Source organism: Haemorhous mexicanus, chromosome 1, assembly GCF_027477595.1.
Source record: "Haemorhous mexicanus isolate bHaeMex1 chromosome 1, bHaeMex1.pri, whole genome shotgun sequence".
In the NCBI taxonomy this organism is placed as follows: Eukaryota; Metazoa; Chordata; class Aves; order Passeriformes; family Fringillidae; genus Haemorhous; species Haemorhous mexicanus.
Window position 1 is genome coordinate 35,168,071 of NC_082341.1, and position 26,439 is coordinate 35,194,509.

Consider the following 26,439-nt stretch of genomic DNA (forward strand, 5'->3'; position numbering starts at 1 on the left):
CAGGTTTTAAACATCAGTTTACCACATTTATGCAAAGTTGTTCCCTGAATTTTAGCCATGGAAAGAAAAGTTTTATCATTTGAGAACTGATAGAGTAAGAATCAAGCACAAATACAAGGACTGAGAGGAGGAATTGCAGGAGATGCTGCAGTTCACCAGACATTGGTGCAACCAATGGTCTGCAGTTCACCAGACATTGGTGCAACAAAGTGTCTGTCTGTCCATTTAAATGTTTCTGTCCAAGATGTCGCCGTATGTTTTTTCCTAATATTTCAATACATTGACCCAAATATATGTTCTTAATGAACAGATATTTATTCCACTCCTCCTGTGTCTAACACAAGATTTTAGACTTGTTTCTTGCGTGTTGCAAAAAAAAAAAAAAAAAAATTAAAAAAATCAGCCTTAGGAAGTTTCCAGCTTCCCTGCCCTGCCCCTGTGAGGGGATGGCTCTCAGAGCTGCACTGGTGGCACTACAGGCTCAACCCCCAACTTTGGGGATTAGGGAACAAGGCTTTTCCAGCTTTTGTTTGATTCTGGCATTCCCCTAGCCTTCACCTTTTACCAGCCTGTATTTCTTTGCTGGTGTCCTGGCTTGCAAGGTCAGGTAAAATTTCTCCAGGGTCTTTCATTGTTTACTAGGGAGGTGTCACCCTGAGTGCAGTTCTGCCTGCAGCAGGAGGAGCTGAAATTGGTGACACAGCCTTCCAGAGCTGTCAGCAAGGAGCTTCACTAAGATGCTGCTTCCCCAGTGGGTGCTGGTGCCAACCAGCAGCTTTTGGCTGCTTTCTCTGCCTGTACCTCACTGCTTTCAGCAAGATCCACTGGTGTATGGCCTGAGCAAAGCCCTACAGCAATGCCAAAGATAGAACAGCTCCCTGTTTTCCCAAAATCAAACAGATCTGAGACTCTGAAATGCATTTTGCATCAATTTGTTTGTACCAGGGCTTCTGCTCCAGCTATGGCTCTCTGCCAAAATAACTTCCAATCACTTTAGCCTCTGTTTCCAGTGCTGGTATCGCCAGCTCATCTGTAGTCTACAGAGACCAGACATGCCTCACATAGCTTCCTATAGGTCATAGCTTTCCACTTGCTGTCTTGCTTAGCAGCCGGACCCAAGCTCTTGGTGCAGGTGGGAGGAGCTGGGCAGTGCTGCCTCTGCTGCGCTGCCACCCCTCGCCCACCTCTTTCTCTCCCAGCTGTGACATCCCAGCTGTGGCCTCAGGTACTCGAGCCCAGTGTTCTGTGTAGCACCCAAGGGAGCAGCAGCTTTCCCAGTCCAAGCGAGCAGCTCTGCCCCATGAGCAGGGCATGGCTGGGTGCAGCAGGGTGCTGTGGATGGCTGTGAAGCCTGTGCCACTCCGAGCCTGGGGCAGCTGGGAGAGGCTTGCTTGCCAAAAACCCCTCACCAAGAGCAAGAGGCCTGCTCTGCCTCACAGCTTCGTTCTGTGCTCCTGGCCGTGGTGTGAGACACTGACAGTTCTGTCTCAGCAGATGTGCCAGCCGGGCAGAGGAACCTTCTTGCAGGTGCTCCTCTCCTTGTCAGGATGTTCTGAACATCCCAGTCACTCAGGGGACCATGCCAGAACATTTCATTTTTTATTTTCTTCAGTCCAGCTTACTAAATTCTCTTTCCTTCCCCATGAGTCTTTTAAGGGTCTGTATTCTGTCACCTTCCATCTACAGTGCACTCTCAGAGTATAAATAGTCACTGTCACTTATCCCCACCTCACACTTCATCAGTCACCTTGAGCAGGCTGCTCTGGCCTGGGGCTCAATCCAGCCCCTGGGCAGAATCTGGGGAAAACCCTGGGCTATTTCAAAGCACTTGGACATGCTTCTTGTCAGCCAGCCCAGAAGTTTCTTCATACAGCACTTTGTTTACTTATGTAAGTCTTGTGTGGAGAGTTCATATATCCAGACTACGCTCCTTCTGAAATAGGACTCCCTCCTGTCCAAGCTCTTCCGCTTTGGATAAAGTAATTAAATATTAATTTACATTTTCTTAACCCTATATCATCCAGCAGTATTCCCAGCCTGTGAGTATGTAGCTGTTATCCATCCAGGGAGAGGATTTATCTGTCCACAATCACATTTTTTTGTCTACCAACCATCTCAAATGGAGCTCTCCTTTCTTTTCTATTGATGGAAATGTCTAAGAACACATAAAACCAGCATATTCCTACACCAATGGAACTTTTCAAAAATAGCTGTTTGTTATCACATTTTATTAAAACAGAAATAGACAAAAAAAATAATTTGCTGAGGGAATCTTGCCTTAAAGGAGTTTCTTCAAAGTTTGGTGGAACCACAGCAGGGCCTGGAAAGCTCTGTTAATATCCCTAAATAAATATAGGACATATATAATCACACTGGTAAATTACAGCTGATAGGCCTGTGTCCCTCAGCCTCAGTTGAGCCACAGGTGTTGAGGTTGTGGAGGGAACTCCTTCCACTCCCAAACCCCGATGCAATTCATCTGCTGTGGTTACAGCAGAAATTAACAAGTCATCAGCCTTCACATAAAGATGTGCTCACCAAGCAGACCACCCTGCTGGGAAATGTGGATGTGAGTGTTGCAAGCAAAGAGAGGAACTAGAGCCACTGGGCATCACCCCCACCGTGCTGCTGAAACCCCCCCACGGCCTTCTGGGGCTTTGGCAGGAGGTTTTAGCTCTCTGTACCCTGCAGCTGGAGCCCTGCCATCCTCAGGGCTGTGGAATACAGGGCCAGTACTGGTAGAGAGAGCAGGGGAGTCCCCTTGCAAACAGCCTGACAGATTGCTGAATACAGGAGGAATAAACATATTATTTGCACATCCTTAGGGTTCTCTTCTTCTTTGCCAGTACCCAGTACAAACTCTCTGTGAAGCTATTTATTCTATTTATTCCATAGGCAGTTTAATCATCCCTGCCATGTGGTTACTCCCTGACAAACCTACAGGACATAATTGCTCATCAAATAGTGTGATAGTGTGGAGCAGAGGACAAACATTTGACATCTTGAAGTTAGCACAACAGCTCAGTCTCAGGCAGCATAAGGCAGAGCTTGCTGACCCCAGGCAGCAACAGGTACAGCTCTCAGAGCTTTATTTAGAAGCTGTAATCCCGCAGCCTTTCACACCAGATATTGTCTTCCTCAAAAAGTCCTGGCACAGAGTGGTCCTCTCTGCCCTTCCCTGCACCCACCAAGACCAGCAGCATTGCCAGGTTTTCCCACTGGCCTCATGCTTCTGCCTTGGGGTTGTGCTGGGTTTGACAACCCACCTCTGCTCGAATGACACATAACAGTAACTTGTCACTACAGCCACCACGTGGTTTATGATGGTTTATCTGAACCTACTGGGGCTCCACAGTTTACACCCGCATTTCATTGTATTTCACACCCCCATGTAAATCCTGGCCGCAGTATACACATTTCAACCAGCCAGTTCTATACAGTTCAGTTGCCTGAACTATTCTGTTTCTCACCTCTCATCAGTCATCCTCCCCTTTAAATCTGTTAACAAGTCCAAACCTGAGCAGTCCTCAGTGTTCTCTTTCTTGGCACATCCTGTCCTCAGAGCAGTACTAGTGCCAGGCAGGTAAAATGTCAAACCCAGCGGAAATGTGTAAAAGAAATTTACATTTCTGTGAAAGCATCAGGGTTGCCAGGCTCCTCTATATCCCCATTTGTCCATCAAATAACCTCTGAGAGGAAGGCATGGGAAGCACCAAACATAACCTACCCCAAATGTCTGACTGACTCAGCACAGCCTCTTCCAACTCATGCATGATGAGTTTCATGGGGCTAACTGAAATGAGCAAGGCAGGGAGCAATGGTAGCTCTTCTCTTCCAACAAAATTAGTCACTAAAGAGTTTCTGGGATCCCACAGAGGGTTTGGGGAACAGATGGAGTTCTCAAGCAGTTCTGTCCTTGCTCCACTAAATTGGGGGTGCTCTGGTTGGGAAAGCAAGGGAAAGTAAGTGTTATATGCCTGCATTTCCACGGTGTAAGTCAGCACTCTGAGGTGGCTCAGTGGGAAATTCCACTGGGTGTCTCTTCCTCCCAGGAGGGTGACAGTGAATAACCATCAATACCCACTCCCCTGTTTACCCTACAGAAGATGCTACAGACCCTGACAGGGCTCTGACTGCTCTTCAAGATAAAATCTGAAAGCTTCCCCCACACCTGGCACAAGGGTCAAAGACACCTTGCCATGGGCTTGAATTTAATGCTGATGTCAGTTTATTCCCTCATTGAATGGTGACACTTTAGACCAGCTAAGAGAGGGTGATCAGTTGCCAAGTTGCTAAATATACTAAACATGCTGCTGTGTGAGTAGGTTAATGTTACCTCCTCTTCCTCCTGGCTGATTTATTGTGCCATTAACTCAGATTCCTGCTCTGTGGAACGTCTGTGTTTGTGTTATCGCAGACCAGCCAGGCAGGCTCCCAGCTGTGCCTGCAGAACAGCTCAGGGAGTGCTTTGTCCTTCCCTGTGTCCTGCAGGAGATACCACCAGCAGCATTAGCCCTGGGGACAGCACTGCAGGCAGCTTTTCCTGAAGAACATGAGATGCTCTGGTGCATGTGGCAGCATGAGGCCCCTTCCCAGCCCAGCCACACTGGCCAGAGTGGCTCGTGCTCCATGCAATGCTCTGCCTTTGCTGTCAGTGGCTTTGCAGGGTTCAGCTCCATCATTCTCCTTTCACTCCTTTCCAAAGAAAAACCTGGGCAGCACCCCATGCAGGAGGGCCACTTGCTCAGTAATGTGTGGGAAGGCTGCAACAAAATATGTCTGCTTAAACCCTCTTCTCTGTCACTGGAGAAGATTATGCATCCAAACTGAACCCTCCCTCAGACGCTCAGGGAAACTGTCAGAGTGAATTAAAAGCTGTAAAAGGCCAGGGCTATAATTCAGTGCCTTTTAAGTGCCAAGATTTTGCCAGGGATGGAGAGAGGGAAGTAGCCACTAATGTAATTTCCATCAGGAGTACACTCCTCTAATATAATTTGGCCTGGCCATCCTTTCAAATGCTGCCTTTCCTGGCTGGGCTGGTTCAGGGCCATCCTCCTAAATGCCCCAGTAATTACTGATGCAATGAAAGCATGTGCCCAGGCTTTGCTCTGGCCTTTTTGGCCCTGGAGTGACACCAGCTTTCTGCATAGAGCACATTGCTGGGCATCTACCTGGACATATTAATATTGAGGGGAGTTTTCACTGACTATGTTCATTAAAGACACAAATGGCTCATTTGCTTAGGCTTTGCTCCTTTACTCTCTTTGGTTAAGGCCTGACAGTGCTCTAATGGTCTGCAAGTTGTATGGTCTCTTACCAGATTAATCAGCATCAGTTACTCTGATCCAAATTCCTGATCTAAATTTTGCATTCACCTGTTGCCTGTCCTTTAGGCAGTACCTTGTGCTGCCTGTAGCAGAGTTCAATAGCCCATTATTCTGTGCTTTCCTTGCAAGGAAATGGTTTCCTGGGAAGAGACCCTTGCTTTGCCATTTCCATCTCCTTAGGCAAAAGCTATCAGAGAAAGAACTTGAAAGTCTTTTAGAAAGTGCTCTCATTGCCTCACCTTTTGTGAATTAAAATTTCAATTTTCCAGCAGCTCTTTAAACATCTCCTTGCAGCATTGTGCATGAAAGATTTAAATATCAGCAAAGAACCACAGCACAGCACTGATTTCCTTCTCTTGGGTTTATTTTGGTCATCTTTTTAAAATACATCTCCTGATTGCATGTGGCAGCCAAGTGTATTGAATTGTCCCCAAATGCAGCTAACTGGGGACTTGCTACTGTTATTCCTCATAAACGGCTGGTGCTCGAGGACAGTTCTTGGAGACCTGCAGTTTAAGGATAACCACCAACCCACCCTCTCCTTGCACAAATGGGTGGGGCTGAAGTGGGAAATGCATCCTACAGTTTTTAGAAGGTAAGGACCGTGACTAAGGGGCTTTGCTGTGCCTTATGGCAGGGCTGCCACAAGCAGAAGATGTTAGGAAAGGGTTGGTGTGAGAGACTGAAAGAGAAGCTGATGAAACCCAGCAGAGCAGCAAGGGCGTTGCAGAGTTTTCAGGAGGTTACAAAGAATATGAACTTTGGTGTCTTTAGAGGAAATAAGAAGAAAGAAAGAAGGAGATGAGGTGCACGGCCAGATTTATGGGAAAGCACAGACTTGACAGCTATGATTCTGAGCACTTTGAAGGGAAGGGAGAAACAGCATAGGCATTTGGGTGCCAGAAAGGTGAGTGTCACAGAAGCTGAGTTTCTAGAAAGAACAGGCAGAAAGCAGACTCACCTATTCTGTCTGTCAATACACTTCCTTTTCCCCTGGGGAAAGGAAGGACTGCCCTTCTCTGGAGCTCCCTGTTATACACAAAAGCCTTGGCACAACAGACTCCAAGGCTGCAAGGCAGGACCCTCTTCTGGAAGCAGGCAGGACTGTCTTCCCAAAGCCTGGGTGCCAGTTTCCAGGAATGCCCAAATCCCAGGTGCCAACAACACCATTCCCACTGTCCATCAGCACCCGAGGCTGTTGCTTTCTGTTTCACAGCCATCAGCTGTGAAACAGCCTCTGATACAGAGTTACAAAGCAGCCAATAAATACATTTTCAGGTAGCAGGAGCAGATAATCCCCCAAACCACAGCCCAAAGCCTTATTAAAACCAAGTACATATCAGGTTCCAACCAGAAATCAGTGGAGGTGGAGCTGTTCTGCCCATGGTGTGTTGCAGGGGTCAGTTTGGGGATGAGGCAGTGGCAAGCCCAGGAGCAGGGATGCACAGTCACACTCCCAGGCTGTGTGCACGTCACTGCGCCCACACAGAACTGGATCCCACGGCAGGCAGGGAGAGGCAGCAGGCATGGGAAAAGAGGTGTTTTTTCCATCCTCAGCATCTTAAACTAGGTAATTATATTTAAAAACCATGCTGTTAAGCCCAAAATTAAATAAGTGAAAGTAAGGACATAGGGGAAATAAGGTAGCATGATTTATTGACATGAGCTGCTAACATACGCAGTAGGCAATTACATATATTTGATCTTATATTAAGTGCAAGCCAGATTTTTTGGTATACATTAATACAGTGCATGGCATAATGCTTTGTACTTGCCTTGAGTTGCATACTAATCATTAGAAAACTCTCCCAAAAGTGTATGCTGCTACAAAAGTCCAAGGAACTGAAATATTCCAATTAACTTTTGAACCAGTCTTGGCACAATTTTTTAAGTTCCCAAACTCAGAGAAGGAGGGAAGACAATTTGCAGCAGACCAGGCATCACCCAGCTGAAGAGTACCCAATTGATGATAAATCAGGAATGCCAGTAATGAGGGCAAAGATTTCTTTGGCAGCATTTTAAATAATATATAATCTTTACACCGTCCCAGGTGTCTTTCTCATGCTTTATCTTCTGAGGGGAGCAAGACAGTAATGGTAGTATGAATTTTGTTTTGTTTGTTTTCTTGTATTTTACATTGCTTTGTCCATTTAAAACCCATGCTGTGCAAGTGTTCCCAGCCTGACCAGGGTGATAGGCCCCTTTCTGAACATGAGCAGCACAGTAGTTTTACCTGGGTGACCACATCTCCTGTTTACATTTTCTATGATCCATGCACATAGCTTTGTTATTTCAATGTCCTTTGGAGGTAGGAGCTTTTAACGAAAAACGGAAGGTGAAAGGCCACTGGGATTACCAACTTGTCAGAGACTCCAGCCTTTTGGGGGGTTGAGATTAACTCCTTGGAGAAGGTGGGTAGTTCAGATGGAGTGTCTCCACCCCAGATTCTGCCAGGAGTTCAGCTGGAGGGATGGCCAGCAGGATGTGCTGCTGAGAGTGTGTTTGTCCTTGAGAGCCTCCCAACAACCAGAACCTGCTCCTCGTGGCATGATGTTGCTGGAACCTGCTGCTTGCACTAGCACAGGAAACTTAAAAGGCAGCTGTACTAGTGTCCAGATTTCCAGAGTTTCTGGCAATTTTCTTGTCCCAGTGGCTCCTGGACCTTTTATTAAGACCTCAGTTAACCAAAAAAAAAAAAAAAAAAAAAAAAAAAAAAAAAAAAAAAGAAAAAAATCAAACCGTTGAACTGGGCTACAAATGATGGTGACTTGGCTTCATAGCAACATAAATAGCCCAGGTAAGCGATAACCATGAAGATACACAAATTTTCTTTCTTTTTCTGTTGCTAATTTGTGATTTCCAATATCACTTTATACATGCATAGTTAAAGTCTTCTAGGCAGGTGGTAAAAGTTGCATGTGTTTCTTGATTGCTTTAATGCATTATCCTTGTAACACAACATCCACCTTCATGCAACCTCTACAGAAGTGGCAGTGTCAGTGCAGCTGTTTCAGTGCTGTCACTGGCACAGATAACTCACATTTCACACAGTCCTGTACAGCATTTACCACAAAGCAGGAAAGAGTGGCTTGTATGAAAATAATGCCTAATTTTAAGGCTTTTAGTCCTGAATTCTGCACATTCTTCGCTTCATTTTCTGTTATAGACTCTTTTTCACGTAACATTTAATAGGCTTTCCATAAAAAGTAAAAATTGCTCTTAACTACTTGCTAATAAATAAGTATATAATTACCCTGACTCCAATCAGAGCTGATATAGTTGAGAGACCTTCCCAAAAACCAAAACCCCACATGTACATTGCACAGCATGACCGAGCATCCACGGATGCACTACTCCAGGGTCTGATTTACAGCGGTACAAAAGGGAGAACACACACTGGGGCACATGGTGCAGAAACAGCCAGTGGCACAGGGGGAGGGAGCACAGGGGATAACTGGGAATTGAGTGATGATGGCTGGGTGGACAACAGGTTGCAAATGCAAAGACCTTCCAGTGTGGGCACCAGAGAGAAGACAATGTGTGCATGGCCGTGGTTTCGGCAGGGAACCAATGCTGTCCCAGCCCCTGGGGTCAGGCAGAGCCCAGCCAGCTCAGCACAGAGGAGAAAAATACAGAAATATGTTCCTTTTTTATCTTCCCTCCTTGTCTGATTTTCTCCTGGGAGAGAACTTCTTGGCTATTTCACAGTTTATTTGTCCAGTTTGTCCTTTTGTGGTGTGTTTTGCAGGCCTCCCATGACCGCTTGCAGAGCACAGACACACAAAGACAACACCTTCGCCTGAAGGTGATGTTAACCAGCTTATTTGACTGATTTGCTGATTCTGAAAGAACTTTAAGTCCTTTGACCAATGAAGGAGAATTGGTAACCTTAGAGTTGCTGAAGTCATCTCTAGTGGATACAACACTTGCTAAGTTCACATTGTAATAAAAGAGAAAGTCCCTCTAAACACTGCATCCAAGATATGCTCTGTGTTTGTGCAGAGAAGGGTTAAAGACAAAACCCCTGAAGAGATTATCTTTGGGTTTAACAGTGCTAAGTCGAGGTAATTGTTACATGGCATTCCTGGTTAATGAAACTCAGCTTCCAGTAGTTTAATGTTGCTTTTGTGATGGAGAGCAAGTTGCCATCCCAGCTGCATGAAGTCTTACTGGCACACACAGCTTGACATTAATTTCTCTATTAAGACAGGATGCAGTGGTCCTATTTTTCCCTATCTGACAAACCTATCTTTAAAAAAAAAAAAATCTCAGAATGGCCATCAGCAGCATGATGTGTCTTTGTTTGTTTTCCCAGAGGTGGGTGGGTTTTTTTTGTCCCAGTCCTTCTTGGATAGGTGATAGTGTAGCACCTAGCACCCCCTAGGCGCGGGATGCTGCCCGCCTCTGCTGCCTCATGTGAAGTATCGACACTGTGTGGAGTCAATGTAGCAGTACGAAGTGCAGCGCAATTTCCCGTAAGATCTGGAATAAAAGAGAATATCTCAGTTTCGAAACACGGTATGGTTCACTTACACATCATCCAGTTCATGGGTGTAGCTCTCTGTAGGAGTGAAGAATATGCATATGCAGCAGCATATGGGAAACTAAACAGGAAGGCAATTTTCATCAGTGCTCGACTGTGTTCTCCTCTGTCAGCAAAACAGGCACCCAGGAGAATCTATGAGTGAAGAATTAACTCGCAGTAATGTCAATTAAAAAAAAAAAAAAAATCCCTGTTGGCATCAGGACTGGAGCATTTCGTGGGGGTGGATGCAAAATGTCCTGGTGCTCACCCACAGGAGCTGTGGAACAAAATATCTGAGACTCTGAGTTAAGTGTTTTTCCAGTTACTCCCAATAGCTTCAGCAGGCATGACTGTGCCTATCCTTTAACTTCTTTTTCATGTACTTGAAATAATGAGAGTGACACATTCCCACATTAGAAATAATTTTAAAAAGAGTAAATTGAAGAGTCCTTGAAAAATAAGGAAAACCAGAAATTTTTATCTTCCTACTGTCTTAAACTGAGCAGTGACTATACCTACTGAAGACCTGATCAGAACTGTTAATAAGAATTTAAATGAGTTTTTATTGCTGGAATGTCTTAGTGAATAACCCATCCACAACGTCAAGCTGTGCAGTTTTAAAACTACATCCTAGGATAACCCACATTCTCAGACTAACATCAAATCTGAAGAGAAGGTGTGTGAAACAGGAGGAGGGATCTGTGGGCTGGAAAGAGTAAAAAATGGGAAAATCAGTTTCAGCAAAGCTCTTGGAGGAAAGGTTACTTGGGGTAAAACTCCCATGGGAGTGTCATACTCACGCAAGCAGCCTACTTTCTCATGATTCACAGCTTTTTCCTTAGTTTGGCAGATAATTTGCAGACTACACACAAAAATAAAAGATCTCAGTTGCTCTTCAACAACTTGAATATACAAGCAAAGCTACATTTATAAAGTTTTCCTGAAGCTTTTGTGGTGCTATGTTGGGCACCAAATTTCAGACTCTTAGAAGGGAATAGTTTTCACAGTAGAGAACAACTCCACACTGTCTGAAGATGAGGTCTCTGTAAAATGTTTCAGTTTTGTCAGGTTGACTGGTCTGGATTTTAGTAATCTCTTACACCAAAAGTGCTCCAACAATTACAGGGGAAGGATTAGCACAGCACTAGATTTACAAAGACATCCTGTGATTTCTTATTCCTGTCAATTAGCACATTGTTGTTCCCTGAATGATGAGGGCTCTGCACGTAATTTAATTTGCAAATTAAATGTTTCCTGTTAGCCAGTAACAATACCTGACAGCTAAATAGAGGTGCTGCTGTTGGAGGCAAAACGCTGACCAGAGGAAGCTGCAAGTCAACAGTAAGCAGATGTTTTAAATGAAGGACTTTGCTACACAGATGTATAGCTTTGCATCTGCTGGTGAATGAATTTCCTGCACTTTGGAAAAGTTGACAGATGACTGCTTGATTCAAAGCAAATACACCCCCAGAGTACCCATTAATCGGAAGGGCAGCAAGAGGCTGGTACAAGCCTGTGGTTTGGATGTTGTGGGTTTTTTCCTTCTGTGTGATCGTCTTGTCACGGTCTTTCCTACTTTTCTAAGGTTATGGCTGGACATTATTGTGATCAGATAAAGAAATCTTGGCAAGAAATGGGCAAACATAGGTCAGTGTGACCTTCATTCGTTTTGTACAGTAAGAGGCATGTACTTCTTACTGTGAAATGAGATTTAGCCCTTAAAGTCCATGATATACAGAAATAATTTGGCAGATTCTTTCTTCCCTGCTGCTTGCAGTGGTCCCAGTGGAATAAGGTTTAAGTGGGTAAAACTCCTCTGTTTTAAAGCTGGAAAAGGGAAAAAAAGAAAGAAAAACACACACAAAACCCTGCTCCATAAACAAACAAAAAAACCCACCAAACCAAAGTGAAGACCTCCTCTTACATACCCAGGAAGGTATGTTCTACATGTCAGGTATCCAAAATCCATCCCATCACAGTCTTCAACCCCCTCGTGCTTGTAGCCATCTCCGCAGTAAGCACGGCGGCACCCTGGTGAAAAATAAAGAAATAAACACCTTCCAGGCACTTCACATGTAAAAGAAACAGGTGAAGTAACTGGAACAAGCTTTTTAAGGGTTAAGTATAAAGCAAGACATTTTGGGGAAGGCATTCTGTAAGGAGTGTCTTAGAAGGAGCAGTGCTCTTCACTGCAAAGAATGTACTTTTTTAGGCTAATTTCAGTGATGAAGGGAAAGAATGGATAAATACAAAAAATAATTATTACAGAATCACTAATTACAACAGCACTTACTCGAAACTTATTATTGCCATAGATAATTACCATCAAAACAAGTTAAGGAAAACATAAAATACAGTTCATATAAATGATTCGGGGAATTCACAATCTCAAAAAAATGATCTTAGGTGGTTAACTGGTTTGAAATTCCCAACCTAGACCATTACCCAGTTCTGTGCAATATCTCTCTTTGTCTGCTGTGAGTTTCCACATATGAACGAAATTATGCAGCCTGTCTATAAAGAAATAAAATATATAAATGTTGCCAAAATCATGCTTTTTCCCACTGATGACTCCTACTGACTTGAACATGAGTGGGATTTGTCACATTTTTTCATGGTGACTGACATGTAGGCTGCAATAATTTGTGGGTTTGTTCGCCATTTTAGCAATTGGACTTTAATTTTGATATCTTCAGCATATTGAAAATGACTTTCTAACATGAACAAATTCATTTAGTTAAAATCCCTTCGACATCTTCTGGGAGAATCCATTGGTGTCAAGCCAAGGATTAAACAGACACTCAGGAACAGGGAGTTTTTAAGAGGCTAAAGTGAGTTATTAACAAATAGAAATGATTAATTAATTGCACCAAGGATGTGTTTGTCAGAAACTGATGCTTCTAAGACCAACAAGCCTTTTTTACAACAAAATCCATTTAACTTTCTGCTAGCCTTTTCCTTTTGGTTCAGTTACAGGAGGAGAATGACGACAATGTGCTCATTTCCAAATAACTCAAGGATGGGTCACATCAGTGTCAGAAATCTGTGTACTGCAAGGCCTCCACTGAGGCTTTGCACAATGCACAGCACAGAGAGCACAAAGTGCCCTCAGACACAGAGTGCACAGTTTTGTAGGCACTGGAACTAATGAACACTATCTTGCCACATGGTTGTTCCCCACAGCTGATTGCAAGTTCTAATTTAATCGTTTCCTCATGTCTGGAAACAGGAGAGATGTTGTCTGCTGTCTCTCTGGAGTACTCTGCAGTCAGGCAAGCTTAGCAGGGATTTTATTTATGTGTCTCCCTAGACCTGTTGAGATGGAATTGCCTTTGAAATCTCTTTCCTGTCGTCATTGAGAAGTTGACTGGGATTCCAAAGTCATGAGGGGTAGGGTGGTGATGGACAGGTGGATGGAGAAACTTGCACAGGGCATGGCTGCTGCATACACCCCATTTTCAAAGTCAGTGAGTGATATATAAATGAAAAATTGCATATTTCAGTGTTGGGTGATACTGCTCTGAAGTGTGAAGAAGCATCCCTTTGCTGGGAACAACAGAGCACCAAACCTCCAATGTGGAGATGGTGAGGGCTGTGCTCTGGGGAAGGATTCAAGATGTAAAAGTAACTGGGAGGAGGAAGTGAATGTTGCCCCAGCTGCCCAAATGCTTATATGCTCTTTGCTATCAACAATCAGCAAAATGGAAGGAAGATGGAATAGACATGAATTAAATGTTATGTAAACATGTTAGTGAAGGTAGTGGGCTGACACCTTCCCTATACAAGCAAATAACAAAATCCAAAGTGATGTTTCTGGACTCAGGATCTATTTTATTGTAAGAAACAGTGTCTGTCCCAAGGGCTCCAGCGTCTGTCCCAAGGGCTGTGCTGCACTGCAAAGGTGTGCTACAGCTTTTAGAGAGAGCTGGCAGCCCCCAGGAAAGGTGTGTGTGTAAACCAGCTGCTGGATGGCCCTCAAAATACACTGTCTCTGACTCAACCAGGATGCAGAGAAGTGCTGCTGTCACCTCTGTCCTGTGTGGTGTGTGCCACCCACATGGATGGAAGCCTCGCTTTTCACCCTGTGGCCATGGTGCCTCCCTTTCCCCAGGTCTGCCCTTGATCCACAAACCACACAAGCTCTCCCATGCATCAGCAGTGTACCCTGTGGTACAACTAAAGCACCTTCCCTGGCAGGAAGAAGCCCCTCCTGCTGTGCTGTAACTTACTTATGCAGTCATCAGTCACAATCGCGTTGCCATCGTCGCACTCCTCCCCATCCTGCACGATGCCATCTCCACAGGTGCCCCCCTCCTCCAGGCGGTAATCCACGGGGTACAGAGGGGTGAGCTGAGCAGGCAAACACACAGTGGTTACTGAACCAGACCAGCAGCAGCCTGGCCAGCAAGCAGAGGAGAAGGGCTCTGGGGGGTAGGTCCCACAGCCAGGTTTTTATGCCTTGTTATTTTTTGGTCAGAGGGTTTATACAGAGTCTGATCCAAAGTCCAGTAAAGATCCTGTTGCTAATTTCAACAGGACTCATCTTAGCTCCTTGAAGCAATAAGGAAATATGTGAGTTTGGTTTGCAGGGTTTTAGTTCGGCAACTCTGTACCCTGGTGAGTTTTCCCGAATTTTGTATTAAATAAAAACTCTTTTTATCACCATAATTCCCTGAACTCTGCTCCAGTTTGTTCACCAGTGGTTCACAGGGAGGTTAGCAAAACCTGCAACACTGCTGAGTCAATTCCTCAGTAATTAAGACTCCTGTGAATAAAATTCACTGAATCATGTACAGTTGTGGCAGTGTTCAAAAATGAGCTTTTCCCCATTTGCTTAACTGATTCTGCATGACACCTTAAGTACAGAAGTGTGTTCTGTATTTCAAAATGAAACATACACTCACGGGTTTTCTGAGACCACAGTCATATTTTCACCTGGACTGGGAGCCATCCAAAGGTATCCTTGAAATACAAGGATCTCTGATCTCTTCTAAATGCTAATGCATTTTCAGTGTTTAACCGGTCCAATTCTTCTTGATTGTTCACCACAAAAATCTGGGGAACACAAAAAGAGGTGATTGGTAACCTTCTCAAGAAGTTCTTTGGATTATCACAGAATCTAGTTTGGCATATGTATCTTCAAATAGGTAAATAATATACAGAAAAATGGCACAGTTTTTTTCAGAAAGAGGAGGTGAGAAGCTACAGCAATGGAAATAATGGTGTTTCCTGGGCCCCTATTTTGAAATGCACATCCTCAAGTAAAAATCATACAAACAGCTGTGCACAATCACTGCTGAGAAGAACTTCCTGATGCTCAAATGGTTTGATGCTGAGGCAATTGTAAAATCCAAATGGGCATAAGTGCTTTTTGTGGATTGGCTATAACTTTTTAGGCATGTTTGTGGCTACAAAATAAATAATACATGGCTCAATATGACCTTCACTTAACTTTTACCTCTTTGTTATTTCTTTAGATTTAATTGACACTAAAATGCATGTTTCTTTATATGCATATACTATGGTCTGAAGCCAAGTCTCCAATTATACTGCAAAAAAATTAGTTCAAAATGGAAAAATTAGGACAAGCTGCTCTCTTACCCATTTCTTTAATGTCTCAGTCACTGAAATTGGATGTAAAAGACACTAGGAAATACTCTCTTCCTTCAGCAGCTTAATCAATTTAATTTTTGTAAGATTCAAGCCATTTTTAAATTAAGAAAAAGCAAATGGAGTGTTTCTGGGCAAAACCGATTTAGGTCTGAGTCTGATTCTCACCAGCATAAACAGAACTGGCTCTCTAAAAAGCAAGCTACCTTGAAATTTTTACATAGCAGAACATTCCCACAACCCTGGACGAAGGCCAATTTCATTAAAGAAGCATTGAATAAAAATGCCTTCAGCTTGAATGCAAGGAAGCAAATAAATAGGAAGCCAGCAGAGAACTAATTCTATAATTGTGTTCAGGAGTTCAGGGCCCAGCCCCAGAGCTCCAATTTCCCTTGAAATCAATAACAAAACTATGCTGTCTCAAACCATTACAGATATCAGCCTCTAAAATTGCACAAGATTGAAAAAAATGGAATGAATCTAAGCCAGTGACAGAAAAACAGAACTTTGCTTCCCAGCCTCTGCCCTCCTCTGGAGGAGCTGCTGGGTGCATGGGTGGTGGCACTGAGGTTGTGCTGCTGTGGCAAACCACAGGGCCAGGGCACAGGGCACCCTCTCTGGATCTTTTCCATCTGCAGCTATAGAACCCTGACAAGAGCTTTCAAGTGGCCCAAGACAGGCTTCAAAGCTGCTACATGGGGATCTGGGCAGAATAAACAATAGTGATATTTAAGCTCTAGTTCAAGTTAAAGTGTTCTTTACTCCTGAGGGAGTAAAACAAATGGGGCGGGCAGGAAATCAGGGAATGCTGCTCTGGAAGTGCCTCAATTCGAGAGCTAAGCCTTGCCTTTTTGCCATCCCACATTCCTGGCAACAATGGCACCTGGGAGCTCATAGTGATAGTGTATGGTATTTTAGATATTTACATTCTCATTACTATATTTTAGGATCTATTACTATCATTACTATCTTTTAAGATCCTATCTTTTAAGATAGGAAACTGTGCCTGATGGAGAAGGAGGGTAATGAGATCTCTACATTATATTGAGAGCCCTAAAGCTTTTCCTATGAGTTCTCCAGGCTGCAAAGTACACAATGGGGTTTTTTTGCATGCAGTGTGGTGTAATATGCACCCTTATTTCAGCACATTCATCTCTCACCATTATGTTTTCAAAAACAACAGGAGGGTTTTTCCTAATGCAACACAGCCAGGGATGAGCAAGCAGCTGGCACAGCTGACAAGCACTTGTGCAAAAGGCTGAGCTCAATGACCCAGTTTAATGGTGCTGTGAGTGTGTCACTTCCACACACCGTGACAGCTTTCTGACACTGTGACAGGTGGGGCTCTGACAAAGCTATTTGCTGCTCATTGGCATTCAGAGACAAGCAGACACTGCACCATTTCCACTTGCATGGGTGGAGTGGCTGAGCTATGCTGGCACACAGCACCAAGGGAGCATCTTCATCTCTGACTGAGTGCTGCACTGCACAGAATAATAAGGGACTACCCAGCAGAAGGAGAAGGGCATAAACAGTAGTTACAAAGCCCAAAGAAATCAATGACAAAAAATTACTAGGTCACATTCATCAATGCCTTGTCCTTTAAAATATTTTGTCCAATTTGCTCATAAAAATGCTTTCAAGGCTAGAGATGGAAATCAGCCATATAATGTGCATGTCTGCAGACTGGAGCCCAGACACCTGATTCTCACAGTTTGTGGAAACTCCTGTTATTGAGGATCTGTGCTCTGGGAGAAAGCTCTATTGCATACAGGAAATGCTTGATCCCAATATTCAATTCTGAAATCACTGTGTTAAAAAAACCCCAAACAAAAAAGAAAGGTATGCTTACTTTACTGACCAATCTGAAATGAATTTTGATTTCATGAAATAAAAAGGACAGATTACACATGTACAGTAGTAGATGAAAGAGAGCACCTCTAGGCTTGAAAAACATTTCCAAACAAGTGCTACCTTACTGATGTTTTGGAATAGTAGATCATTCTGCATTTCAGCACATCAATCACACAACAAGTTACGAGACTGAACTCTTGCACCTCTGGATCTCAGAGGTTTTGGGTACTAGAAATCACACATTGCCTATATAACTTCCTATTAAACAAAAAGTATTAGTGAGTACAACACCTCTGGTAATAAAAGCACTTCAGAGCTGCTCACATCCCCTCCCAGAAAACCTGCTTACCGCGGGAACTTTTGGGTAGCTGTGTCCAAACACAGATTGCTCATATGATGGGTTACTCATATGCTGTGGGGTTCTGCAGAGACATCTCCCTGGAGGCCCTGGAAGTCCTCTTTCTCCCTTTGGTCCAACTGCAAATTGCCCTAGGAAGCAGAGGACCAGCTTACCTTGTTATGAGGTTACTACACACCACACACACACAGCCTTAGCGGGGAAAGTACAGGTCAGGCGGATGTATGCATTTACCCAGGTTTTCAGACAGGCACAGCTCCCACCAATTCCACTGGGAACCAAAGGGAGGCACTAATTCCAGTACTTCAGGAGAAAGATGCCGGCTTTTTACCACAGTCATATTATTTCAGATCACCTTCTGAATTTTTCTATCAGTTTCACAGAGGGAGAGAGAGACCATTTGCTTAGAATATATGTCAGCCTGTTTGAAGCTACAGAAATTCAGGAGAGGATGAACACACAGATGACTCTACAGCGCCTACACACCAAGTTTTGGAAAGTAAGTCTCTGTATAAGTCCACAACAGATTGGACTTGTGTCTTTGTACAACCACTTGGGCAATGTTGTTTCACAGGTTTCTAGACAGCAAAAACCCAACTAAAAATACAGGAGCTTTTTAATGTTTTAATTAAACATTAATAAGAAAAGAAATACTGCTTTTTGACTTTCAAACTTTGGCAAGGATGCATTGCTCTGCAGATATAGATTATGAGCCAATATGGTCATACTGCAAACAGTGACATCATTACAGAAATGTCTTTTAGGATCAGAATTTATATTCTAGAGGAAACAGATTAATAACCCCGACACATAAACTTTCTGTGGATGGAATAAAGCCTTGAAAAAGTAATCTCAAGGTCTTGGCTGCCTTCCCATCAGCACGGTAAAAATTCTGCCTTCTGAAAGCTTCCAGCTAATTTACTCAAGCAAAGATGCTTCTTAATGGGAGACGTGAGATATATGAAGATTCTGAAGCTGTGCCCAGCTTTACAGATGATCCATTTCCACACCACCGCAAGAAGAGACCTCCTGTCTGCTAATGCAAGCAAGGGAAGGAAAAGGGGAAGCAAAATGGAAGGGGACATTGTGGGTTGTGGGTCATGTATTGTCCTTCCTGCCCATTTTGGACCCAGAAGCTGGCCAGGGTTCACGTGCATGCACAGCTCTGAGGATGTACAGGTATGTTATTATGAGGTTTTTCTCATAATTTCTACAACACACACAATTGCAGTGAGCGTAGATCTCAAGGATTTAATTATATAGACAGTTTTTCTCCACTGCTCTCTTTTTCCACTGACTCCTATCCCTTTCCATTCTCTTCCCTGATTTCCTTAATGACACTGTATCTTCAATCTCATCCATTTTTCCCTTGCAGAGCTGCTGAGGGTGAACATGTCCTGTGTGATTAGAAATCACAGGTTTTCACTGCAAGCCAGGATATAAGGAGAAGCAGACCTTTGATGGAGATTGCCTAGTCTCTCCAAGTCTGCCAGATGGCTGTTCATCATCCCCATCTACAAAAATCCCTCAGGGACCACACAGGATTTAGTTATGGTTTTATCTGAAACACCAGAAGCCATAAAGTAGGTTTTAAAGTCATGGACAAGGATGGCATGACCTGCCTCCAGGAGAAATCCTCTCCTTGCCATGGATGGAGAAACAAACAGAGCCCTGCAGCACTTTGTGCAGGGGGCCTATGTGTGCCTGGTGAGTCAGGAGGGGCTGGGAAGCAGGGACACTCCTGGGGAGGTGGCTGGGGAGCAGGGACACTCGTGGGGAGGTCACCTCATTTTCGTCTTACCTAGTCCTGAGGGTCCAGGGGGGCCCGGCTGGCCAACAGGGCCAGGCCTGCCGGGTGGGCCCATGACACCCGCAGGCCCGATGTCCCCCTTGAGTCCCTGGAAGAGAAGTGACATCCATTTCTTGGCTAAGCTATTAGTAACAAACAAAACAAACAAACATTAGTAGCAAGCCAGCTCTGGCTTCCCATTTAAGAAAGCCAAGACATTTGCCAGAAGAAACATGAGCTTCATGGACACCACCCCAGGGAACAAGGGCTCTCCTCTCCTCCGTGGAGACAAAAAGGCATGGCCAGGCAGGACTTCTGCTCCCAAATGGGAATTGGGACTCAGGGATCTGCCCTGGGAGGAGTCAGGAATCACCCTGCTCTGACTTCAATCATTTGATAGCCTTTCTTTAAGGCTGCCTTTTTAACCCCTGTAACTCTCTAGAAGTGAGAAAGAAAGGAGAAAATCACTGAGGAGCTGTCAAGGGCTTCCACAGTGACATTTCCCAGTCTTAGGGCGCAGCCTTTCAGAAGCTCACTGATGACTTTGACACTCACACTATTTTCAGAATGTTTGAGGTTCCTGGACTCCTGTATCCCTCTGACTTTCACCATGGGTATAGCTAGGATAACAAATCATCACAAGCCAAGCCAGGGCTTGGCTTTACAAGTGCAGCTTACTGTTTAGCAAGCCCATGCTGAGATATGGTGGCCCTCTGGCAGCAGTAGCAAATGCTGCAAAATTACCTGTGGGTGGGAGAGGGCCTTACACGCAGTTAACACACAATAGCTGATATTCTCAAAAATCAGCCCTAATTCGCCTCATGGGAGCTTGTTTGTGCAGCCATACCCTAAGGCATTTGGAAGTTTCAACCTAGAACTGTTTGGCTCCTTCTCATTTTTCACTCCTGAATTTAATAGGGTGACACTTTTTAAAAATAACTATATTTATCTTCCTGCTCATATACTCTCCAAGGCTTGGATTTCTCAGCTTTATATTTCAGAAGTGTATTACATAGCTTAAAGTTTAAATATCTGACTTGATTTTTATGTAACAGCAAATGTTATTTAGCATAATAAAAATGATAAGCACTATGTAAGCTTTCTTTTAATGACAAAGGAGATTATTTCCTTGAAGATGGTGCAATTCCAGGTTAATGTGCATTCAGAATCATACAGTAAATGATTGCATGTCTAATTTAAGAGTAGCAAAGCATATATATTAATATATGCTGAAATAATTGTTGTTATGTTACATCCCATGGATATGTTTGAATGTCGCTTGCACCATTTCAGCAGAGGAAGGCTGATTTTGCCATGGCCTATAAAGAACTAATTGAATATTTGCTTTGTTTAATCCTATTAGGTAAGCTCTGAGCCATAAAAATATTTCAGGATTTATGTGAATGTCAGTGATGCTGATCTCTAATTACTTTGTACGTTATGCAACACAGAACTAGCAGACCAGGATTTTGTAGCCCCAAAGACTGTGGGAAATCTCCTTCCCCCGCACAACAGCAGTTTGACAGAGGCAGGACATGTGCTCACTGAAAAAAAGCTGTTTTCTGTGTCCCCTGCTTGGAGGGATGATAGCTTATTGCCCTCCTGCTTAGCACTGATGGATTAAATAATAACGGCAAGGTTTGATGTTCAATGTTTTTGCTTTGTTTATCTTTCACACGTGCCCACGGCATTGGGAGAAGCTTTTCCCCTTGACAATATTTGTACTCATGCCCTTTCTTCCAAACTAGCACTACCTAAAGCCCTAAGTCATTCCTCCTCCTCAAGACTGAAACCTAAACTTGGGTTTGCTCGGGGTCAGTTCCCAAATCATAAAGCTTTGGGTGCTGTATCTCGGTCAGCTGTGTAAGGCTGTGACTTGTGACTCCCAGCTCCTGGCCACATGTCAGGAAGAGCCAGTCTCAGAGGCAGGGAGACTTGAAGAAGTCAGTGAGCTAATCAAGACATATCTGGAAATGGAAGTGGAAGTGACACCTGCTTAATTTAGCTGCTTTTATCTAGGCATGTCAGCTGGATCAAGAGACAGGAAATGGCCCCATGCTGGTGGAAACTATCCCCTCAGCTGGACAAACAGCCACTGCAGCGCTTAAAGGAGGCAGCCAGACCCACAGAGCCTTAAAATGCCACTCCCTGTTTTTTTCAAAGGATTAGAAAAGAAGAAAGGAAATAGCAGTTTCACCAGTTATAGAGAGGGAAAGCCTTTTTCATGCTGAATCAGTGCTAGGATTGCTCTCAGGGCACCAGAAAGGGGTTTGTGCACTGAGCCTTGGGACTGGAAACACCAATCTAGAGGCAGACTATAGGTCTTTTAGTCACACTGATTGTTAAATTATGACATGCTTATGTCACCGATCTAGAGGCAGACTATAGGTCTTTTAGTCACACTGATTGTTGTCTTTAATTATGACATGCTTATGTCACCACTTTTATATTAAGCCACCGTGTAAGGTGACAAAATGTCTAAGGTCAAATAAGGAGTGCACGGCATTCAAGCTGATCTGTAGGCTCTGCATCTTCTCTTGTCTTATGCTGTGGAAAGATATTCCACAGCACATAGGCAGGGCAGAAAAACAGGGTTTAAAAAAAAAAAAAAAGAGCAAACCCCTCAAAACCAGCAAAGAGCACACAGCAGCTTTTAACACCTGACAAATTTAGGACAAAAAAATATTTCTTTTGGGTCATCTCAGAGACTTACATTGCTCATACCTCCCTTACTTGGAGATCTATTACTTCCTCCCTAACACCCAACTCGTCTTTTTTCCCCACACTGGCCACTTTGTCACTTCCATATATTACCTGTTCTCATCAGAGCAACAGTGAAGCAGGGATGTGCCTCTCCTTGCCATGCTGGGCATAACAAGACAGCAAATAAACTACTTCCATCTAAACCCCTACCACTGAAATGCTGCATTGGTGGAGTCAGTATCCAATTTACACACAATTCTGAGTCTTTACAATTCAGCTGGAACTCTGAAAACATAGCTCTGCTAACATAATTTTGAGCTCTCTAGCTGTCAGGTGGGGCTGGGTTTTCCTTAGGAATTAAAGGAAGCCTTCAAAATCTGCTTGAATTGTATTAAATGAGTTCATTACCAATCCAGGATAAAACCAGCTTTTCCCACGCTGCCTGGGCAGGCAGCTGAGTGCTGCAGACAAGACTCCAGCCCTAAAGCTGAAACTTTTATTCCTGTGCAGCCTGTGCATGCCTGTGAGGTGTTCTAGGGCTTCTCTCCACTCCCTGTGCAGCACAGTGCATGGTACAGAGCTTAGACCACATAGTCACACAGATGCCACGAGTCACAGGAAGAGGAAACACCGTGGTCCTACTTGTTTGCCTCGTTTTCCAGGTCTTCCTATAGGTCCTCTGTGTCCTGGTACTCCAGACTGTCCCTTGGGGCCCATCTCTCCCTTGGTGGATACAGAGGGAAGGAAGAAGGAGTTAAATACATGGTTTTACCTGCCTCGAGCAAGACAGCAGATACACATGGTTTTCATTCACATGACTCATCTAGATAATGCTGGCACCGTTTCTTTCTTAGAAATCCAAAATGATAATAAAATAGTTTAAAACAAATGTAGAGTAAGAAGAAGCTCATACTATTTACCCACATACCCCTGAAAAATCCTTTCCTAAGGAAGAGGCCACATGAGATCAGAAACACACTTAGAGACTCGGAGAGCTCTCTGACCCCTTTGCAATATCTTGCTTTGCTATTAAGATGCACATGTGATGAAAATACTTAGGGAAAGGAAGGTAAATTCATTCATCTTCTCATCTCTCTAGAAGCAACTATTAATTCCTTTTCTAGTTTCAGAGGCATGGTTTGATTGTGTACTAAAATTTTCCACCTTTAAGTTTTCCATAAGCCAGCACCGGAATTTTGATTGTTTTTCAAGTACAGAATAATGATGACTTAAAAACTGCTCAGGGTTATCACTACTATATACAGTAGTGCCATTTTGTTTCAGAGTATCAAGAAGGAAATATTTACTAGTTTCAAGTGAATAAAACCTTAGCAATTAGGGCATTTAAATAGGAGGGAGATTATAACTAAAGGAATAATCTAGGCGGGAAAGAGAAACAGCACCAAAGAGCTAAATCTCAGTTTTCTCTCAAGCTAAAAAGCCTAAAGAATTTGATCAAGTCCAGGCAATGCTGGTCTCTGAGTCAAGCAAGACCTTCAATGTCTTGTGCCATCCAGGAAGTCCCTGAATCCATTCATGGAGCCTGTCTCAGCATTTAACACAACTCCCCAACATATCACACCCACTTACTTTTTGTCCCAGCATTCCAGGGAAGCCTATTTCTCCCTACAAAGTCAAAGGAGAAAAATAATCAGAAAATGTGCAGTGATCTTTGACAAAGTAGCACCTTCCTTGGAAGGAATAAAACCAGTGCCATGTGTGGCTATCACTTAAGAACCCCTGCAGTGACTCAGCACTGCAGGTAATGCAGTAAGTGGATTGATAAGCTAAACTTTACTATAAAGCTCCTTGTATGGTGCCATTACTCCTCTGTTTGATCCTCTGCTGCCAGTTTCTGCTTCTCTGGCAAAATCATCCCGACTGTTCTCTTGTCTACAGGCAGCTCTGCTACCTGGAGAGGTCCCAAAGCCTGCCTGGGAATGGCACTTCTCCATTTCCACCAAAAGCTGTTTACTTTTCCTTTCTTAGTCGAAGGAACCCCCACGCCATGAATCTCTCCCCCTCTTCCCCTCCCGGTGTTATCACATGACCAGCTGAAAGCATTTTGGGAGCCGCAATGGTTCTGGGCTGCACAGCCCAGGAGGGGCTGGGGTGACCCCAGGGAAATCCTCCTGTGTCTCATTAACCCCCTGTGCACCGGGCTGTGGGCATAGGGACATGGAGCTGCCCCACTGCCCTCACTGCTGATGGGAGCACTCCTTTCCCTCACCACTCCTGCCCTCCCTGCAAGATGCTTTCAGGCTCCCTTCCTCCATGCCCCTCCTGTTTTTCCCTGTCAGATCCTCAGATGCACATTCACAGCCATCTGGAAAAGAAAATTACCGGGTCTCCTTTGACTCCTTTGTCGCCTCTGTCACCTCTGGATCCCTGAAGAGAGATAACAGCAGAACAACAGCCTAATTATTACCATTTCATGGGGAAGCAAAAAATATTTTTTCCCATACAATGCATTATTGAAGTCAACAGAGCACAGTAATATCTTCAGAGTGAGAGATATGCTTCATTACTGATATCATAACTGAATTAATGCTAAGGACTGTAGGAAAAGGGAGTCATTCTCCCCAGATAATTACTTTAAATATATGCTTTCCTGGACATTACATTTTCAATTTTTTTTTTTTTTCCCAGTTCGGGTCCCACTGAAGGATCCTAGAGTACAAAGTGTCTCAGTGCCAAAGCATGTGTCAGCTAATTAAACCAGACTAACAATTAAGGATTATTTTACCCATGCTGCAGATGGGGGAGCCTGTAGTGAGTTTCACTGTAGCAGCTTGTTCATGAGGATACAGGCTGTAAAACTCACTTCTTCAGCACCCCAGCCCAAGCCACAAGACTGTGCTCCTTCTCAATACGTGTTTTCATTTCTCAGTGGGACTTTAAGACTTCATCAAAATTCAACCTCGTTTCTACAGTTGCATTTTTTTAAAAAATGTGTTTCCAAATGTTAAATGATACATTATGCTGTTGTCACACTGACCTTTTCTCCTCTAGTTCCAGGAAAACCCTAAAGGGAATGATAGATATTTTAATGCTTCTCGCTTTCAAGATCACCCAAGAAGCCGGACTTTCAAACTTTGAAGTGAAGAAAAAGAACGAAGCACAAATAATTAATTGCACCAACACATAAAGGCAAATGAATATTTACAGCTCCTAAAATTGCACTGAAACAGAACTGTGAAATATGAATTAAAGGCAAGACAGCTCAGCCCAAAAGCCATTATAAAAAAGCCAAGTAAAGCCAGCAGCTTTGATTATGCTTTGAAATTGAAACAAGTGAAATAAATTGTAACTGAGAGTAAATAAAGCATTAGAAGACACAAATAATAATCTGAAATAATTTTAACAATAATCTTCCTCTTCTGTTTTGTTTGTTTGTTGTTTTTTCCCCCCCTTGGAACATACTTAAGTTTTACTTAAGTAATCTAGTGTGATCATTAACATAAAACTGAGTTTCTCTTGAAGAAACACAGAACAAACAGAGGTGTTCAGTTCTTCTTTCCAATCCTTTATTTGAATAAATTAATTGCATAATTCATTCCAACTGCCAATGTTATGTCTAGTTCTAATATGGGACCAAAATGATCTTCGAGGTGTGTGGAATCCTCTATGAGGTGGGTGGAAAGCATTGCAGACATGATTTAATGTTGCAGATATGCTCAAGAACTCCATTTTTCTAGTGGAATACAATTATATCTGAGCTTGATTTTAAAATAAATTACAAAAATTTATACCAAAGCATTTTTATGAAAAGCCAAAAACACAGCCAAGCCCAAACAGACAACATAACCTTGCTTGATGTGGAACGTATTTTTTATCTGTATTAGGCACATATATCTTGGTAAATGGTTTCCAGAAAATTCATGAGGGAAGCAGCTGTCAGCAGAGCGTTAGAAACCAATGTCTGAAAATGCACTTTGGTTAACAAACCTTGGAGCCCATTGGTCCTCTTGTACCTGGCAATCCCATCACACCCAACTCTCCCTTTTCACCCTAAAGGGTTCAATAAAGAGAGTTATTGAGTGAGGCTCTCCCATGAGGTCATATTTGAATGTCTGACAGTTCAGTGGTTCAGGTCTTATGTCAAATAGTTAAGCCTGACCTTGCTGTAGCATTGTGGACAGGGGTTTATATTACAATTGTATTCTGCCTGAGCCCTCACATGTTATCCTACTCTTCTATTTGAATTTTCTTGTGGGGGTCACTTTTGCTTCAGTTTTACCAGCTGTTATTAAAGGTCATGCAAGCAAACCAC

The 26,439-nt window shown here is 43.5% G+C and overlaps 1 protein-coding gene across 1 annotated transcript in view; it reads right to left on the reverse strand.

Moving 5' to 3' along the window:
- Positions 1-6,957: 6,957 nt before the first annotated feature.
- The window catches only part of COLQ (collagen like tail subunit of asymmetric acetylcholinesterase), a 41,319-nt gene continuing 21,837 nt past the window's right edge, over positions 6,958-26,439 (reverse strand). The window contains exons 7-17 of the mRNA XM_059845805.1: positions 26,115-26,177; positions 25,165-25,191; positions 24,510-24,554; positions 23,757-23,792; positions 22,809-22,889; positions 19,476-19,572; positions 17,666-17,805; positions 14,788-14,907; positions 14,082-14,202; positions 11,781-11,883; positions 6,958-9,809 (exon numbers count right to left, since the gene is read on the reverse strand). Of these exons, the coding sequence (XP_059701788.1) occupies positions 9,740-9,809; positions 11,781-11,883; positions 14,082-14,202; positions 14,788-14,907; positions 17,666-17,805; positions 19,476-19,572; positions 22,809-22,889; positions 23,757-23,792; positions 24,510-24,554; positions 25,165-25,191; positions 26,115-26,177 (903 nt within the window). The 3' untranslated portion in view covers positions 6,958-9,739. The remainder of the gene's footprint in view (positions 9,810-11,780; positions 11,884-14,081; positions 14,203-14,787; positions 14,908-17,665; positions 17,806-19,475; positions 19,573-22,808; positions 22,890-23,756; positions 23,793-24,509; positions 24,555-25,164; positions 25,192-26,114; positions 26,178-26,439) is intronic.